At 42.0% G+C, this 20,290-nt stretch overlaps 1 protein-coding gene across 5 annotated transcripts in view; it reads right to left on the reverse strand.

Annotated features, from left to right (window-relative positions):
* The window catches only part of magi2b (membrane associated guanylate kinase, WW and PDZ domain containing 2b), a 54,958-nt gene that overhangs the window by 28,912 nt on the left and 5,756 nt on the right, over positions 1-20,290 (reverse strand). For all 5 annotated transcript variants that reach the window (XM_034588706.1, XM_034588705.1, XM_034588710.1 and 2 more), the window contains exons 3-6: positions 9,809-9,928; positions 5,901-6,125; positions 3,642-3,885; positions 2,933-3,012 (exon numbers count right to left, since the gene is read on the reverse strand). In XM_034588706.1, the coding sequence (XP_034444597.1) occupies positions 2,933-3,012; positions 3,642-3,885; positions 5,901-6,125; positions 9,809-9,857 (598 nt within the window). In that variant the 5' untranslated portion in view covers positions 9,858-9,928. The remainder of the gene's footprint in view (positions 1-2,932; positions 3,013-3,641; positions 3,886-5,900; positions 6,126-9,808; positions 9,929-20,290) is intronic.

A 20,290-nucleotide genomic window follows, 5' to 3' on the forward strand; every position in this document is an offset into this window, starting at 1 on the left:
TAACCCCCATGCTGTTGGCTGTTGGTGACCTTCTATCAAAATACTTTTTATAAAGAGCAGAAGTGAAACTGGGGCTGTTAGAGGGTTATGAAAAACATGGTATTTTGTGTAGACATTCATTTCCCCCCCAGTGGATGAATCCCATCATCTCTGGTGACACCCTGACTTTTCCTCTAGCGCCACCACGTGTTTGACAGTTTTGTGTTTTAGTGAAATGTCTTGACCACTTTTGGATGGATTTCCATAAGATATGATACAGACATTCATGTTCCCTTCAGAGTGAAATGTAACATCTTGTCCCTTGACTTTTCATCTATTGCTAACTTCATGGTCAAAGTTTGATTTTACTTCAAATTTTGGTTTAAGACAAAATTAACAGCAGCCTCAGCTGTATTTTGTTTTAGCACAGGCTGAATGATGATGTTGACATGGAGGGCTGGGGAATGTGGCCAAAAATGTACTCAAGATAAAAATATAAAATCAAAAATCAACAGGACAAATGTCACATTACTTCAAGTTCAAGAGCGATTGTAGCTCCTGAGTGAAGGTTGTTGTTTTAAATTCTTCTTTATGGACAGAGAAACACTCGCTAAACAGCAAAACATATTACAAATCTGAGGTTGAACATTAAAACCAACTGTGTGTTATACCTCCTCACCATGCGTGTGCAATGAATAAGAAATATATTGATAGATATCGAGCATTCGTTATATTGTCATTGATGAAAGATATATGGTGATAGTTGATATTTTTCATCGCCCGGCCCTATAAGCTAAGTAAAGAATATACCTGCCTAAAATAAGCATGTTAGCAATGTCATTATTAGCATATTAGCATGCTGATGGTCAAATTAATAAATTCTAATATTGAGTGCATAGCATATAGATATTTATTTTGTTTGGTTAGTGAACCCGAACCCAAACAGAGCCTGAAGCAACAGCAAGTTGTTGCACTGATACACAAAATAAGTCATCACAGAGCAGCACAGCTGATGGAAAACTGGCTTCTGAAGATCCCTGACTGTGGTGAAAACTGATCTTTGCTCTGCCAAAATTAAGCTGAAATACTTTGGATAAGGGTTTGTGACATGACAGCAGTAGTGTGTGTGTGTGTGTGTGTGTGTGTGTGTGTGTGTGTGTGTGTGTGTGTGTGTGTGTGTGTGTGTGTGTGTGTGTGTGCGTGTGTGTGTTTGTGTGTGTGTAGAGAGAGAGAGAGACTGAAAACCAGTTTGTGCAGAGCTGAGTGGTGTTATTGGAATTCCTGTCACACTGCAGCCCTTTACTGGAGAGACGGAGAGAGAGGAAAAAAAGAGGGGAGGAAAATTGAAGAGAGGGAGATTGAAAGGAGTAAGTGACAGAGACGTGAGGTAGAGGAGTGCAGAGGAGAGAACGGAGGAGGGAGAAAATTGAAGAGATGGAGACCAGAGGAGAGCTACAGAACCTATTGATTCAGATCTTGCTCTGGTGAATCACATCACAACCTAATTTGCCGACTGAGGTCGGCAACAGAATAAGGGATGTATGATCAACCTCACTGTAATCATCTGATCCCACTGAACCAACACAGGAACTCTCTTATTCATATGACTGACATCAGTGCTCGACTCTCGTTGATCAAATTCATGTTCTTGTTTTTTTGGCTTCTGAAATATAATGTTTGGACACTTAAGATTTTTTCCTTCATTCAAGTAAATTTGCTTCCCTTGTTTCAAACGGCTTTAAAACAAACCTTGAAAAACAAAACTACTGACATTCTATGGTCTACTGTCAACAAATTCTATGAAAAGACCAAAAAACAATGAAGTGATCTGACTAATTTGTCCTGTTTGTGAAGCTAGAGTCTGATCTACTTCCTTTCTCTGTGTCATCGACCACCTCTGGCCTTTAAAAACACATAAATGAGTCACTGAATTCCACGAAAAACCATCCTGCTGCTGCAAATCACCACAGCAATCATCTGGTACCCTGTTAGAGCCCAGATGATAAATCTGAAGACCCATGAATTGATGAACAGGTTAGAAAATAATGACTACTTTTATAGATTTACCTCTTGAGGCCTCTAAAATCAGTCGAGTTAAACAATTCTGGGAAAAGAAAATCACTCTGATGAACAGGCAAAATGTGGCTTTCAATGTGGACACTGTTTCTTTTGAAAGGTCTCGTTGTACGTCAATTAACGGCAGCTTAAAATAGTCTGCAAAAAATGCACTTTGTCCTCCTGTTTGCGTAGCAGTCGGAAAGTATTTCAATTTCCTTTTATTTTAATTACAAAGCTCTATATTCTTGACTCGTTTTAATAGGAATTTTCAGTCGGACAAATGGGCTCAAAGCTGAACGCAACAAACAGGGGAGGAAGTCAGAAAGTAGTAAGCAACACGCTAACACATTGTTGGTTGTTTCGCAGGATTTGTTGACAATTAGACAAATCTAATGCAACTGTTATTTTAAACACATTAATTCTGGTGTGATGAGTTCTGCAGCACATGTTAGTGTATGAGTTTTAGTTAAGTGCAATGTCATAAAGATGAAGAAGAGACAGCGACAGTGTATATTGACTGTAACCTCATTGCATTCCTCTCAGCACATGAAGCAAGACCTATCAATACGAATGAAAAACTAGAAACCTGCAAATCTAAAACTTATGTATCACGTCTATTCTTTCTCTATTTCATAACCGGTCCTCCTCCCCAAACCTGTGGTGAACAGACTAACAAACACCTCAAACAACAGTATTTTTGTGCTCTTTTTCTCACGAAGAGAAAACATTGTGGAGCAGCAAGTCAGCAGCCGACAACACAGGTACTCAAACAGCAGGAAACGCAGACACGGCACACTCCCACAAATGTTGAAAAAAACGAGCTCGGCTCAGATGAACACACACCAAAGCTTAGAAGACAAGAGAGCAAACATGCAAACGGGTCGTTCAGACTCACCGTCTTCCCTGCATTCTTCTGGTGGCTTCGCTTTCTTAGCGAGCCGAGGATCAAGCCACGATGTTGTTTTGGTGTTGTGACTGAAGGAGGAGAAGAAGAAAGGGACGTGTACATGAACACGATAATAAAAGGAGAGGGGCAAACGAAGGTCACACAGAGAGTGACGGTGAGGGTAAGAGAAAGAGATGAGAGCAAAGTAACACTCATGACCCGAGCATGTGTGCGTGTGCAGGGGCAAAGAGAAACAAGGGAATCTCCAAGGTAAACTAAATGGTCATTAATCCACTAATTAGCCCTCAGCCACTAATTAGTAAGGGTGAGAGGAGAGGGCAATAGTTTGCAGGGGTGTGCATGTGCATGTGTGTGTGTGCATGTGTGTGTGTGTGTGTGTGTGTGTGTGTGTGTGTGTGTGTGTGTGTGTGTGTGTTTGTGTGTGTGTGTGATTAGCAGTATTGAGTTACATCAACTATTCAATAGAACTACAAAGTTCACACAATCAGCCATGCGTAAAACATGCCACACTTTGTGAGGTGCATCACATTTTTTCCCCCTTTATTATTATTTTTAGAAGTTTTCCTTATCACCTTATAAATAAAGAATTTACCTCATGTTACAGACACAGACATGAAGGAACATGCTGTTTCTTGTTGGTAAAACCCTTATATTGCAATAAAAAACAATAGATTTATATAACTTTATTTTCTCTTACTCTATGAAGTAGACCTCCCCCTTCTCAGTGTAGGCCATCTCCCAGTTGTCAGGCAGAGGACCGAGCTCTTCCTCATCTGCATCTGGGACTTTGATGGGGGATTTGGAAGGAGATTTTGGAGCCTCTTCTTCTTCTTCTTCTTCTTCTTCGGTGGGGGGCTCAGCGGAGGCTGGGGCCTGGCTGGACACCTCAACAGCAACCTCCCCAGAGGCATCTGTGCTCTTGTCCTCGTGTTCACTGGACTCTGGATTGCACACATGCACACGCACGCACACGCACGCACACGCACACACACGCACGCACACACACACACACACGCACACGCAGGCACACACGCACACGCAGGCACACACACACACACACACACACACACACACACACACACACACACACACACACACACACACACACACACACACACACACACACACACACACACAGAGTTATTCTCAAATCCACTCTGTACACACATGCAGACCTGGATGCACACGACACACGCCATGCATGATGAGTCAGAGCCGAGCCACTGCAGAGCTATGAACCCCCAGGAGGGAGAGAGCGAGAAAGAGGAGAGCGAGAGGGGAGCGATGGGGTCTGAGGACAATGAGCATGAGGAGAAAACAACATGGAGATGTCAGAAATGGAGAAACAGGGAAAGACATTGACTTCAGGGGTCAGAGACTGAGTCAGACACACAGGGAAAGTTTCTTTTCTTTTTTTGAGTGAGCAGAAAAGCTGGTGGCAAGTAAGTCAGAGGATGGGGAGCATATGATGAAGGAGAGTGGAGCACATGAAAGGGCAATATTTGCCTATAATATCTTGAGTCTTAAAGGAAAAGTATAAGATGGAGGAGAGTCAGTGCTATTTCACAATACTTATTAGATTTCTGGGTCTATGTCTCTTTCTAGACTTGTTAAAATGTGTTGCCGAATCTCACTGGACACTTCAGGTATAGTCAGGAGGTCATTTTTATCCAGGCACTGTTTAAAACGAGAGAGGAAGCACTTCTCAAGTTTTTTTAAATCAATCTTTTTTTTCCTGTGACCAGCTAAAATGTCTTAGTCTTGATTTTAATCTTTCATGCATCAAATTACAGATACTTACAGTCTTGTTGATCTTGTTGAAATGAATATGGGGTTGGGCACAAAACCATATGAATTATAATGGCAATATAATTTTCTGCAATTTTAGCAATAAAACAAAAGTCCAAAATGTGCTGATATAGTGCTTACACATTGTGCAAGCAGTTCAAAGGTATAACACATAATTGATCTACCTCAGATTTGTAAAATGTGGAAGAGTTCAAAACCACAAGGTTCACTCAGGAGCAAAAATCTGTCTTTGAGTTTAGAAGAAATAATAATGTGACATTTATCGTGATAACTATCAATATACACAGATTTTTAAAATCTTTTTTTATCATTTTTGGATTTATCGTCCAGCTCCAAGCGAAAGTAGCACAACACACGGCTGTCAGAGAACGGGGGGGGGGGGGGGGGGGGGGGATATGACAAGACTAGAAAGAGAGATAGGGGTAAGGAGATGAAAGAGGAGAGGGCAGAAGTGACAGGACCACAGAGGCAGGGGAAGAAACCAGGGAGTTGAGAAGGAAGAGGATGGTAGAGGAGCGGAGGAGAGTGGAGGAGAGCTGTGGTATTAATAGAAACAAGGACAAAGGCCAGTGGCAGGAGAGCAAAGACAGCAGGAGAGACAGAAATGAGAGGACAGAGAGACGATAGCTGGAGCTACAATGAGACTATGGACAGCGATCAGGGTGGAGGTGTTAAGGTGTCTTTATACATTCTGTTACATAAGCTTATTGGAACCTTTGCCCTTCTCACTTATGAGTGTTAATGTCTGTAATGACTAGTCAGGGTACAGTTTGTTGTCAGATCTGCACCGGCTGAACTATACACTCTGCAGATATGAAACAGGACTGATGGCTAAAACAGACTCTTGATTTCTCCTGAAGGGACAATAAAAATAAGAAAGTGAGAGTTGATATTACAACTGGCTTGTTTCTCTGGTTTTACTCAATCATACCAGTGAGACTGTCATAAATAAGTCAGGGGGCAGTCAAAGCCTTCAAACCAGATTGTCTCCGCACCTTAATATGATATAATAAAATGCCTTCATGGTCAGGGCACTTGTGAAACTGAGTTTGAATCTAATTTGAGTCAGTAGCAGATGGAAAATTTGCAATAAAAGCATCAAAACAGGAAATTTATGTTTCTTTCTCTCTCTCTCATCCGACAGTACCTGGTGTGATGGCCACCCCATTGCCATTGACTATCGGGCTCTCCTCTTCCTCCTCCTCGGGCGGCTCCAGGCTGGCGCGTTGCTCCATGTTGCTGACTGACTGGTTCCTCTTCCTCTTGCCCTGGGCGCTGGGCCGGGCTCCGGGCAGCAAGGCCTCACTCACATTCAGAGGAGGGGCAGCAGGGGACGGCTCCGCTGGAGGTTTCGGTGTGCCGTAGAAGTTATCTGAGGGCAGAGAGGCACGGCAGTGTTTGTGTCAGTGGCCATATGTATGACTACCTCAGGTGATATAACGCACCGTCTGTTAAGCAGAGCAGAGGTCCACCGCTTGAGGGCAACACACGGTTTGAACAGATGATTTTAAAATGTAAGATAGAACACAGCAGAAACTGTATTTGACTACAAACTTGGGACTTTTAATAAAGCTGAACAATTTTGTGGATTTGCATGCTGGCTGATGTCTGAAAAATGAATTAGCATTAGCTGTGGCTAACAGTTGAGCTCTTAAGACAGATCTGCCTGCCAGAAAAAAAAACTCTGAGGACCTGAACTCACATTAGGATCCAGACTTTCATTTTTACATCATGAGCTAGTTATATTTAAGATGCCAGATACTAATGCTGTATCAAAAAAGGAAACTTATTCTAATTTCATACTGAAATCTTTTTTATTTTCCAGTCTCACCCTACTTAAACAGACGTGGAAATAAGGGTCAACACATTACACAGTGGATTTCTTTTAAAGAAATAGATAAAAAGAAAACATATAACACAGCGAGGGAGTGAAAAAGTCAAGCTGCCTCATGGAAGTCAATGCAATCAATGATTCCATCATCCGTCCTATATGTCCTTCTTTCATAAGCAGCCACCTCTCTGACTCTGTGTTCCAGTCCTGAAAAGGAGACGCTGCAGATGTCTTCAAGTTCATTTACTGTTCAATCGCTGTTGTATGTCCTTCCAGTCACAGCTCACAGTTTTCTAATATACACTTTTAAATAGGATACAAGCTGTAAACCTGTGACACCCACAATATAAAAGTGAATTGACTGCATTTATATAGAGCTATAGAGCTTCTTCTACCTCACATCATCCACAAAGACACCTCAACATGACCCGAAACACACACAGCCGCCCAAAGTAGTGATTCTTCATTCAGAAATGTCTTATCTTGCTGCATATCCTCAGCTACCGTTCAACAGGCTACAGAAGCTTTATTCTAGAGTATATACCAACATATGGTTCAACCTTGTTCAGTCTGCTTCAGGTTTCAGTTTCTTTGTTCTGTGTTTTAGGTCAATGTGAATGTAAAGTGCAGTAGTTTGCCATGTTTGGTCCAATATGACATATTAACACTTTCTCCTCATATAGATTGTGTCCTAAAACATTGTTTCTCTGTGCAACCTTGGTAGAAGATCTCTGTGTTTAACCACCTGTTGTTAAACAAGAGGAACATGCTGCTTAGGCTCTGAAGTATATTGGACATGATATGGTTATGGTGTTAACCGTGTTGTCATAATAGGCAGATCCACATTAAGTTACAGTAAAATAGACTAAATTTCTTTGGTACATTTCCGGTTGAATTAGATGAACTGACTCATGAGTTCACTGGCTCTCAAAGCCCAAACCAGCTGCCTGTTTATCTTAATGAAGATGACTCTTCCTAAACTGCATCTGTTGCTTTGGACAGACATGGGACAGTATGTTTAGAGGACGATTGTTACACAGCTAGCTGGAGGAATAACATATTAGTTAGAGGTGGAGTTTCAATAATAGCCAATTGCTTTTCCTCGACAGCAGTGTCCTTAATGGATTCTTTCTCGGGAGAAGTATTTCCATCTACAGAGAGAAAATAAAATACTTGGTGCAGAGTCCTAAAATGCAGGACCCCAAAATACAGAAATGCCTCCAAGGGCAAGCAATGTCCCTGTTTAAGCTAAATTAATGATTTGGCAGTTGAGAAAAACCCTCTAGTGTGGTTTCTCTGCCTAATGATGCACACAAACCCACTTTAACATAATGATAGCTGTTCAGTCAGGCTACAACTACAGTGTCTTAGAAAAATACATGTCTCCATTATTACGTGTGTTATCTATAGTTTTGTTTTAATAAAGTGTTTAAGTGTTTTAAAAAAATGTATACTGTTTTTCAATAGTTGACAGTTTCCCAGTCTTTTGATAAGACTCAGGAGCCATCTTGTCTGCTGTATGACTGGGCATTACTGGGCATCTGTCAGTCCTCACCCACTGTAATGATGGTATGGAAAATTAAGAAAAGTTAATAACAGCACCACGAGGATAGAACAGACAGTGCATGAAGGTCCTGCATCTCACTGGAGATGCAGTCATCCTCCACATATAAGTATACCACTCTCTTTTTGACACTGACTGACACCGAAGCTTTGGAAATTTCATGGCTTTCTACAAGTTCAGATTTTCTGCTGTGCTAAATATACATTTTTGACTGGGCATATTTGCTCTTAAACCATAATATAGCCCTGCTTTTATTTGAAATTTAAATAAGACCCTCACTGTCAGGGAAATATTTTGTGATTAAATATTAAGTGTGAGTGAGAGGTAGAGATGTCTTATTTTATAATCCTTCCAAATGGTAGAGGAGTGGGGGTTTCACAAAGAGGAAACGGGGGACAGGGGCGATGGGAGGAGACCAACAGCAAGAGGGAAGGAGGCAGCGATGAAGGACAAAAGAGGGATCAGCAGCACAGAGACCACAGACATCAGTTTACTTTCATCGCAGCAGGAGGCGGATAGATATTAGGGAAGGCTCCACTGCAGCCACCACTTCCTCAAGAAGCGCAGTCACCCTGCTGCCCACCAAACAGAACTGTATGAAACTGCATGGGTAGCGAGCACCCACCTGTAAAAGCTTAAGCACAACCTGAAGAGATGCTTTGCAGAACATAAAGCATGCGGAGATACGTTAAGGACAAGGTTCATCTTTATGAACCAAACTGGTTTGTAACACGCAATATCTGCCTTCAGTTGTGACCTATGGTTGTGACTCATCACAAACGTGAGTGTGCAGCCGCACACATACATACACACAAAACGTGCACACGTGCACACTACAATTACCTTGAAGAGTTTCCTGATGATACTTCATGTCTGATTTCGGCCTCCTTCAATGCCTCTTCCGATCCTTTTACGTTCTTATCTCTCGTCTCTCATTTCTTCCTCTCTACTCTCTCGTTTTTTTTTTTCTAATGTGAATTTCAAAAGGAGTTACTGCACCTACAATGCAGCCACCCAGAAAGTGACAGCTTCCCCCAGTGGGAATAAGTAAGCTCTGCGAAACATACACCGTAAACACGCAAGACACACAATTAGAAAATGAACGTATAAAAAAAAGGAACACACACATACGCGTACATGTGCCTGTACCCCCCTAGACACACACACACACACACACACACACACACACACACACACACACACACACACACACACACACACACACACACATACAGTAATTTGTGTGTGAGTGCGTTCAGCTGCACAAGCTCACAAAATTTGCTACCAGCAAATCCCCCATGTGTAGATGTATCCCTGACACTGTAGCAAAGCAGATGCAGACTTAACATGACTCGGAAATGGCATTCATCCAGCTCACACGTGCACACACATGCAAACACACACACACACAATCACAAATTTAAGTAGTCAGTCTGCCTTTGAGGAAGCTGTCGTACACGAATCCCTGCAGGAGACTCATTTTGTTTACCTAAGCTGTGTGTAAGAACATCACCTGACGCACCTGATCCATCAAAGATATCTACATTCTAGCACAAGACGCCGGATTCATTGCAAAAATAGTCAAATGACTCCAGCGTAACCTGTTCCCACTTGCGCACAGTGTTTCCTGCCCAGTGGCCACAGCGCTCCCACAGCTCACCTTCATAGGTTCCACTCTCTAGCAGGGCTCCACTTTGCTCCAGTTCCATAAAACGCTCCACACTCACGAAGTTGTAGTCCACCCCCGGCACCTCCCCCTCCTTAGGCTGCCTGGTGGTACCTGCAAAATGAGAGAGAGAGAGAGAGGGGGGGTGGGAGAGAGGAAGAGCGAGAGAGGTCATCAGAGCCAAATAGGGCACTTGAGAAGAAAAGGCAGGAAGGCAAATAAAGAGCCCAGAAAAAGGACTGGACAGAAAAAGACGGCATATTTGAGGCTACAAAGTGTATGAGAGGAAGTGGGAGGGGAAAGGAAATGGAACAGAAGAGGCTGAGTGAAGAGTCATCGCTTGTGATAGCCAAATCCATTCACACAATTGAGTGTGAGTGACAGTGTGAGACGGAGGGAGACAGCTATAAAGGAGAAGGGGAAGCATGCTCAAACAGCAAGCCGCCATCATTCAGTCCCTATACGAGCCAATCCGGTGCCGCTTTAGTCACGAGTGAGTCAATATGACACTTTTACCAACTATAACTCAAACCTCCGTACGCGGCTCACAATACTGTGGCGACCGGATTATTGTCGAAACAACAGGAAAGCAGAGGCACCACATTACCATGCAGCAATTACAGCCTTCCTACATCAACGCTCTGGAGATCTCCATCAGCACTGCAGCGTCGAGGCTCGGCTCTGTGATTGCAGCAATGGGAGTGTCGAGTTTAATGAGGTGCCGTGTTTGTGTCTCTGCCAAGTGGATTTTCATCCCAGGCTCAGTCAGGTCCGCCGGTGTTGATCCCTGCTCTACATTGATCATGCCTGAAAACAGTCACTGGCCCAGTGCTCTTCCTAGAACTCGGCCCCACCTGGTAAAAATCTAAGTCAGATTAATGCAGACAGAGAAGTGCGGTTGCCAGAATTTCAGATCTGGATGAAGTGTAAGATTTGAGCTCCAATGGTCCAAGAGTACAAAAAGGGGATGAGCAGTTCTGACAAGGTTATGATGAGTCAAAAACTCAGTTCCCCTCACATTCTGCATTTAAATTCCATATTTATCAAGACTCAGATTTTCAGAAACTCCTGTAGAGTTTTCTGACCATGTTTGACACTTAAGTACAAATCATTAGATGTGTTTCATATTAACTGCGGACTTATACTATTATGACAAAAGGACTACTGTGAAGAGGAATTCAGTATATACAAGAGTATATCATTTTCTTATGAATAAAATAGCATCATAATTGGAGTGTGAGCTGTGAGAGTGGTGGATGTGTGGACACACACACACACACACACACACACACACACACACACACACACACACACACACACACACACACACACACACGTCATCTTATGAAGAGCTGAACCTCCAACTCCTCTCCAGAGTGTGATATCTTAATCATTAGATCTGTATTGATTGTCTGTCACCACTTCGCTCCTGCAGTGCATCTACTGAACTTTCTCAACTGTATTTACTTCACCCATGGGAGCAGAGACGAGAGCTGAGCAACACACAAAGAGCAAGGAAGTGACATCGGACCATCAAGCACCTATAGGCCATCTATAAGGCTGTTCAGCGCTGCCATACTGTGTACAGAGGGGTGTTTGGCTGCACTTTATCTCTGTCTGTCCCCTGACATGTGTATTCAGCCATGTGTTTGTCTTTGTGGCTTTAAATGGCGATAAAGTGCCCACTGCCAACAGTAATCTCATCACGGTGCTGATCACAGCTCAGTGGGACACTGTGAATCCTCAACACTGCAGGTATGAGTGAGTGTGTGTGTTTCAGTGTGTCCCATCATTGTTTGATGTACTCTGATCAAAACTTTAGACCAGTTTAATACATTAGAAGCAGTTGTAATGTTTACATAGTGGGGTTGTTTTTTTTTGCAATGATCCGATGCATTACAGATACATATGAAGTAACAGTTAATATGATACGATTCCCCACTTGTGATGCAGTGTGATCCAACATGTGTTGATTATTGCACAATGCAATTCAATGTGACACAATGCATGCAGCTCAAAATATACAAATAGTTTCATTTTATCTTTGTTGTTCCTATTAAGCAGACCGTAAATCATAAATTAACTCAAAAGATGTTTCATTATTCCATCATTTGTTTCTCTTGTACAGCAACTCAGTAAACCAATTAAACCAGTGCTTTTTTCCATGTTTACAGTTTTATAACCTCACACATTTGACAGTTAAACAACGTACGGATCCTCAGCGTTAACGATGAAGCATAGTGCAATACGCCGTAACTACCACCAATTGACAGATGTGCTGTGCTTTCGACAGGTAAGCTAACTCAGCAGTTAGCAGAAATCACCGGTTCTATAGCAGACTTGTCAAACTGTCCGTGTCACTCGAAAAACTTCCGATTTGTAACATTTCAGTGAAACATGCGGCTCTTCCTCCTCCGAGAGAATCTGTGACTCGCATGAGACAGATTTGACGAATATTTGCCTCTGACAGCTGCGGAGATGAGAGACCATCCTTCGTTTAAACGTAATAAAGCCATAGATACAGCATTGAGTGTAACAAGTACCAGGCCCTGCTTGCAAATATCAATAAGCTATTATATAAATGTAGATTAGAAATATAGATGCATAAAATGAAAAAAGAGCTAGAAAGTTAGGAAGAGTTAGAACCATCTCATGTAGCCTGGATGTTTGATGCAGGTAGTATTAATATATTAATATAAACAAACAATGTCAAACCTCAGTAATTATTTTATCCCTGTATGACTGTAACATAATTAGTTGCTTCAAATAAGTGTCTTTAAGTCAATCAATATTTCTTTTAAATCACTTTAGACTGTCTAGCTCCTGTATAATGTAATATAAAATAAAAGAGCTGCCAATAGGTATCATTTTGACCATTTTAGGACATATTGATTTTATTCCCTGGTATTTTATGAGGCTGCAGTTTATGTGCTTATGTACTGGATTGCATTATATCATAAGATAAAATATCTTCCCCACCCCCATTAGTTGACTCATCTTCCCTCCTCTGACTCAGATTGTACAAAGATTGAACATGACATGTGCTCAAGAAAGACACTGAAAGGATATTTGATCATGTTGACCACCCAGTGTTCAAGGAACATTTCTACACAACTGCCTGTGTCAAGAGGCTTCACAGACCAGTACGATGAGACCCACTCCATGAACTACACTGCACGGGAAACTTAAAAAAAAAATCATCTTGAAGAGGACCGTCAATCACGTGCAGATCTACTCTGAATACTGCAGCAGCCCAGTCAGCCAGGCGGGGCCGGTCGCCTTCCACTGGGTACAGCTATTGATCTGTAAGATCAGAGTGAAATTATTCTGTTGCCCACACCAGAGTAGGCAGAGCCTGCTGGAATACTGATGACGTGCCGATGGCCTTCTCCCACAGCTTCCTTCACTGGACACACCAGTCGAACAGCGAGGGAGAGAGAGCGAGAGAGAGAGAGAGAGCGAGCGTCTTGGATCTGAGCTGAGAATATTGATCGATTATCTGGCCTTGAGATAGGCAGATAGTCTGAATGTTCCTCTTTTTTCTTCCTTCATTTTCACACATTTCTACTCAGAGCCATTTAACACATTACTTGTTTTTCTTCCCTGCTCTCTGCTCTTCCTCTTCCCTCAAGCAACACAACTTAATAACTGTGAAGTCGACCTTCTTATTAAAATGAACACTGTTCCCAGAAAAATCCATCCTCTGTTACGTCTGCCCCTGATGCTGCCTTTGTCTATCTTCATGCTATCTTTAACCATACACCAACTTCCCTTTTTATTCCTTTTTCTTATCCTTGAAAACTCCGGTAGAAACCAAAACTGATTCTAAAAGAAATTCCATCTATAATTGATGAAGCCTCGTGGATGAGGGCTGAAATGTCTCCAGCTCAGTTCAGGGTTTTTTTTTTCTTTATACTTTTCGTACATAGCCACAAAAGCTCAGATGCGGAGCTTTAATAAATGAGCTGAACAAAGCAGGACAAGCTGCAGGTGCTGAAATAAAAAAACAGCACCAGACTGCGAGCGGAGGCAGTGACGCTTCCCCTGAGCCGAAACCAAGGCTGCTGTTGATTATTGATTGAACGTCGTGCTCTCGCTAATAAAGGATAAAGTCGGCTGTGAACCGAAATGGTCTTTGCATCACAATCAGCCGGTGTAGCCAAACCTCTCAGAGGTGACGCTGCGAGTATGGGTATGAGCGCCATAGAGATTTATGGCTTAAATGACTTAAAGCTATAATAGCACCGTAAAGCTTCAGAGCTGCCACTTTAGGGGGTGAAGACATTCTCTAGCTCGAAACCACGATGGCCGAGCGCTACAGAATATTTTAACATTAGTGGAAGTGCAGGAGAGAGAGAGAGAAAGAGAAAAGAGAGATTACGTAGAAACATAACAAGGAAAGTCCATTTGGCACTAAAGCCAAAATAGCTTAGATACCGAAATAACTCAGACGATAAGAGGACAAATACCTTTGCTGAATAATAGAGTGGCAGAAGAGTGGCAACGAGGAAAAAAAAAACGGTAAAAGACAGCAACAGAGAGAAAGAGAGAGAGAGAGGAGAAAAGGAGTGATTGGTTAGCCTCACTGTGCATCCACAGCAGCCTGCGACCGAGCTGGATACCGCGCACGTGTATGCATACACATGTTTGTGTAATGAGACAGGAAATCACCAAGAGGGAGCAGCAGAGCGGGGGAGACTCTGAGCTAAAAATAGACTATCGATGGACTGATTATCATAATAAAGGGTGGGGGAAGGTGGTCAAATACAGTCTCAGTTTGAGTATGTGTGAGGACGCCGAGATGGGGGGTACCTTATAGGTATGATTGTGTCCTCCAAAGTTCTGGGACTCATTGTTGGAGAAAGAAAATACTCCTGCAGCATTTGCCACTGAGCGGTAACTGGACAGAGCAACAAACCTCGACTGGATACATACGGTCCCACCTGAGCCTCCAGCTCCTCATCTCAATGTGCACAGACATGCATTGTGTTTGTCTCTCAAACCCCTCATGGTTTCAGCATATCATCCATCAGAGCCATCAGGTTGCTGTGGGAGTTGGAGGGAATTTGTTACCGGGAGCCAGGTAACACCAAATCTAACGGCAACTAAAAATAATCTGTAAAAAGGTGAACAGGCGTGATGCTCCTTCACAATAATCCCCGGGTGGATTGTGAGAGTGTGAAAGAGAGGATTCAAACATGCAGGTACTGGTCGGTTAGCTCACCTCTCCTCTGAGCTCAATACAAGTCCAACCTCACCTAATAATGCTGCATGAGTCTAATGCAAACCCTTTCAATTAAATTGAGACATGTTGCTATTTGTCTATGTTGTGCAGCACAATCCCACAGGTTCAAACTATTTTCCATATTTTCTAAAAACTGTGTGTAAAACGATGCATTGAAAAAAAACTTCTATTCACCCTAATTGTTTACCCATGAAAAATCTATCCATGTGGGAATATAAAGGCAACATTGGATTTTGAGATAGAGCCCTGCAACCACACCAAATGAAAAAATACCAAGATGCTGTCCTTAAAAAACTAAAACGTGTTTACCCAGAATCCTTTTCAGCAAGCACGGCAACACGGCAGCATGAGAGCACAGAGGTCTTGTGAAGACTGTTGTTTCCAGCACAATACCCACACGTTCACTGCTGCTTTCTTATTCATTTACTGTCTCTGTCTCGCATCTGTCTATCTCTCCATCTATCTTAGTCTCTTGTCTTCTCAAATTGCCTTCCACCATTAGTCCTTCTCTTTCTCTCATTCCACTCATTTCCAATTTACCTCGTCGCTCTTCCATCCATTTGTTTCCCTACTGGTAGCCTCTGTATCCCCATTACTCTCTCTGTCTTTTTTAATCCGCTCCCTCTTCCCCTCGTTATCCTGCCCTTTCCTTTTGTCTCTCCGTCAAGCTCTGTCTCGCTTTGGTCTCTCACGTCTCATTCACTGTCACTGTTCACCCCCCCCCTCGCCTTTTCCTTCATCCCCGGCTGGCAGATGTGACGTGTGACAGCAGGTCTATAGGAGAGGTTTGATTGAGCACGCACACACACACACACATCCTTATTTACACTACAAAGCCCATGCTACAGATGCGGCGACCCAACATAGCAACAGTCTGACAGGAGCGTCTGCTACCACGACAACACGTCAGCGCCTGGCAACACAGCTTTGCCATGGCAACAAGCTGTAATGTCTACATTTGCTTTAGAGAAACAATATTTATGTCAGATATGACACCGTGCCGTTGTGCATACACAGCCGTTTTACTTGTTACAGTCTCCGAGGTGTTCAGCTCAAGCCTCTTTGCTCTGCTGAGCTGCAGGTCTGTGCCGCTCGCACTTCATCAATCAATTACTGTCACAGCTTGGCCGCTGAAAGCTCACACCTGGTTACCTAAGAGTAATTCAGCTGGTGTTTAAGCAGGGGGGGCTAAACTCAAGACAGCAGCCGCTGGTTGGGTGGACTGAGGGACCTGGACGTCACCTCTCCGGGGTGAATCCCTGGTTGGGCTGGACGGAGCTCTGCCCCCACAGATTCAGTCTATTTGCAGTCAGCAGTGAAATAGTGTGTGGGATGGAGGAGAGATTGGACTACTCGCTCGGTTACAGATACATCTAGTGGGATAGTTAAAGGCAGATCGCTGCAAGACAGTGGTGGTACGGTGGTTAGCAACAATGCATCACAGCAGGAGGTTTCTGGGTCATATGGGTTAATCCGACAAGTTATCTGGAAACTGCTAATTGGCGGTAGAAGGGAGTAGGAGCGTGTCCTGATTGTCTCTCGCTACCATCCCCTGCAACCCTCAAGGATAGTGGACGGATGGGTGGATGTTGTAACTGCTTACAAAAGTAATTACAACAAGATCCAATAAATATAAGCTTTAAAAGCTAATAGGGTTAAGATGGCATCTGGTCAATGTTTATATACAAAGCTTGTATCTAGTTATTGTATAGCCTGTGTAATGCCAGGGTCAATTAATTGATATTTGATTGCTTTAGTTCGGAAGCTTCATACAAGAGGACAGCCAGGCTCTGTCCAGAGAAAACTAAATCTGCCCTGGAGACATTGGCAGGTAGATTTTCTCCCGTTTGTCCTTATGGCTCCTGACCACCGCTCCATATTTACTGTCAAGACATGAGAGTGGAATCAATCTTCTCATCCGACTCTAGATAAGAAGGAAAATGATGGTATTTCCCAAAAATGTCAAACGGTTTCCTTAACATCTATCAATCATCAACCTAATACAGGTACAGAATGAATCCTGTCTGTTACCCTGAGCACCAGAGACAAGTAGTCATTACTCATTCTTTAATCAAGTGCTTGATTGATTAGCTGATAGACAGGAAAATAATCAGTGACAGTTCTGAAAATCGGTTGTAATAATTTCAGTAATTTATCAACAAAACATGTTGAGCGTATTCTCTTGTCTGTACAGGATGGGATTTGAATATTTGGTAAAAGTATTGACAAAAACAATGAGAATTTCTATTGACATTGGAAATAATCATTTCACTCCTACTTTGTTTGGATTGAAATGATGTTTTTGTGAATTATTTTACTTTCTAAGACATTGTTATTGCACAGCTGTTTGGGTGGAGACAGTAATATGCACCTGAGAATTTGAGATTATCTTTTTTAATGAAAAGAGGATTTTGTAGAAATCTCTGCAAAGTAATGTACTGAGCTCGGACAAATGCAATCTGGTGTCAGCATGAAAACTGTTATTGTGGTGGCAATGTTTTTAAACTATACCAGACTACACTTAAATTGAACTATATTGAAAAAGCCCATCTCACTATTTCTGTTGAATATATTTTCTATATATACAGTGAGGTCGGCATGGCATATTTGTATCTATATACATATATGTTTGGACATGTTTGGACACACAAATCATTTAAAAATGGATTTCTGTGTATATGAGCTTGTCATGACAACCTGCTTTTGTAAAGATGGACCTTTCAACGGCCCCAGCAGAGGAATGAAATCTCAAGAGAGAAGGCAACGTTAATTTCGGTCAAAAAAGGAGCTGTACCTTGTCAAGAGATATTCCTCATAAGCTATCTGTCAGGTTCACTAGCAGCTGCAAAGACATCTGTGTCGCCCAGTGATCGGCGTCTGGTGGAGCTGGTGACTGGGTGACATTGAGAAATTACCCTTGTACTGAGGTGTTTCCTCTGGTGATGGAAATCAGCTCTGATAGGCTGGAAAGCACCTTTATTAGTCTGCAGGGCTGACTGACACAAGACGACAGGGCGTCTCTTGATGATTCACACACACTGAGCTGGTACCCGGTGTGTGTGGTGGTATGCACTGCAGCGTGTGTTTATGTGTGTGTGAGGTGATGAAGAGGTAAAACTACAGACAGGAGCACAAGTATAGAAAGCATCACAAAAAACTCATTAAGTGATTTGCTGCTGAGTGAGAGGATTGAACTGAGCAACGCAAAAAGAGATAGCACGTGTCCGGAGCTTAGAACGTCGAGCACTTTGCAAACATCACCAATTCATTAATCATGTTTAATATTTGCTATTTCCATTTTATAAAATTCATATCATTCCTTCGCAGTTTCTTTCATCTGTGGAACAACCTTAATCCAGTGTGCCAATCAAACTGCAGGGAGCACAGAACCACATCAAAGCATGTCAGCCAGCCCTTTAACAAGAGCAAGCCAGCAGGCAAATCACCCCGTTAAGGAGAAGGTCCCTGGGGGGTGAAGTCTCTCTCTCTCTCACACACACGCACACACACACACACACACACACACACACAGATGCAAGGACACACAACCATGACAAAGAGGGGCCTGTTACATTCCCGTTATTATGTTATTATCAGTTCAGACTATTCAATCTTAAGACACAAACAGAATAATCAATGCAACAGTGTTAAAAAAAACATAAACATGGATGTAAATCCATACATTGTTTATGTGCGCACACACACACACAGTCTATAAAATCAATCTTCCACTGAAACAGACACAAGAAATTAATTTTATCTTTGTCGCCTCTTCCAACTTCACTATTACCATGATGACAAACATCCTAAAATTACCATCATCACTCGTCTTCCTCGCCATTTGCCTTATCACCATTAGACTCAGAACCAAATTAGAGTTAAGGCTCCCTCACATTCATGTATGTAACTCTAAAGAAGATGAATCAGTTTGCAAACAGAATTCATCTAAAATCAATGTGTTCCAACAAAACGCCCCAAAACTCAACCTATATTCTCGGTTCAATTTCAGAACAAAATTTTGGCTGCAACAATCACATATTTTTCTTCAGCCAAACAAATGGAAAAAATAAATCAGATGGAGGTGGGAGAGTTTGGTGACTACACGCTGGGACAGACTCAAATCATCACAGAGGAACAGACTCAAGGTTTCTATCAAGAAGCAGATTTTGTCCCTTTGTATTTATGGTGCCACAAAATGGTCACAAAACAGGAATCACACATGAATAATGATAAAACTAATTAAATGTATTGTAAACTTATAATAAAATAATCAGGCATGTCAGTAATGGATTCAACGTTTTGAAGCGTGTAGTGTGTGGTGGGTGCAGAAAGCAGAAACTCCACAAAATGCTCAGATGAGTCCTTTCCCTTCTGCTCATTGGTTCCTGAACCAGGAAGCTAAACCAGTTATTAGAGCAGCAGGTAGAGATGGAAACATGTCACAATAGTAAATTATTATATCATAAAATCTGGTTTGTACATTATCAATAGCATAATGAATTTACCATGATTAAAAACTGTTATAAAATAACACTATAAAAGTTTGAATACAAACAGCGTATCTGTGTAGAGAGATAATGTGATGTTTACCAACAAATACACTCACTACGCAAATGTTTAAACTATTAAATTAAATAAAAATTATCATTTTAAGTAAAGTCCAGTCACCAGCAGCACCAACACCATCCAAACTAATTCGCTCAGGCTTCATAGATTAACAAATAAATTCCAGTGATACGTTTGAAATACAAAGCACAATGAAGCAATGAAGAAAGTCCGTTATCACAAAGACAACCTGTTAATTGCAGATTGACCAGTCACAGCGGATCTAGATGAAAATCTTCTCGGGTGTTAGGGGACTTTATTTCCTTTCACTATCAATAAAAATGGGAAATCATTTTGTGGAAGACTGACCCAACAGGAAATTGAGTTTTAAACTACACATCGGGCAGGAAGAGAGATTGGCTGCTGGAAAAAGATTACACACACACAGAGTGATGCTGGCTGGGGGAAAACCAAAATGGAATATACATGAGCCTTTAAACTATTTATTGTATCAATATATTTTTTGAACTGAATGTATTTTCTTTTAACACTGTCATATACAGAGTGTGCACCGTTCTATATGTAATGCAAAGATGGTTGAACAATACAACAGTCTTTTAAACATAAAACATGATTTACCTCTTCTTAGACATGTCCATGCAGTACAGTAAGTAACACTACCTGTG

This window comes from Hippoglossus hippoglossus, chromosome 6 (assembly GCF_009819705.1).
Source record: "Hippoglossus hippoglossus isolate fHipHip1 chromosome 6, fHipHip1.pri, whole genome shotgun sequence".
Taxonomy (NCBI): Eukaryota; Metazoa; Chordata; class Actinopteri; order Pleuronectiformes; family Pleuronectidae; genus Hippoglossus; species Hippoglossus hippoglossus.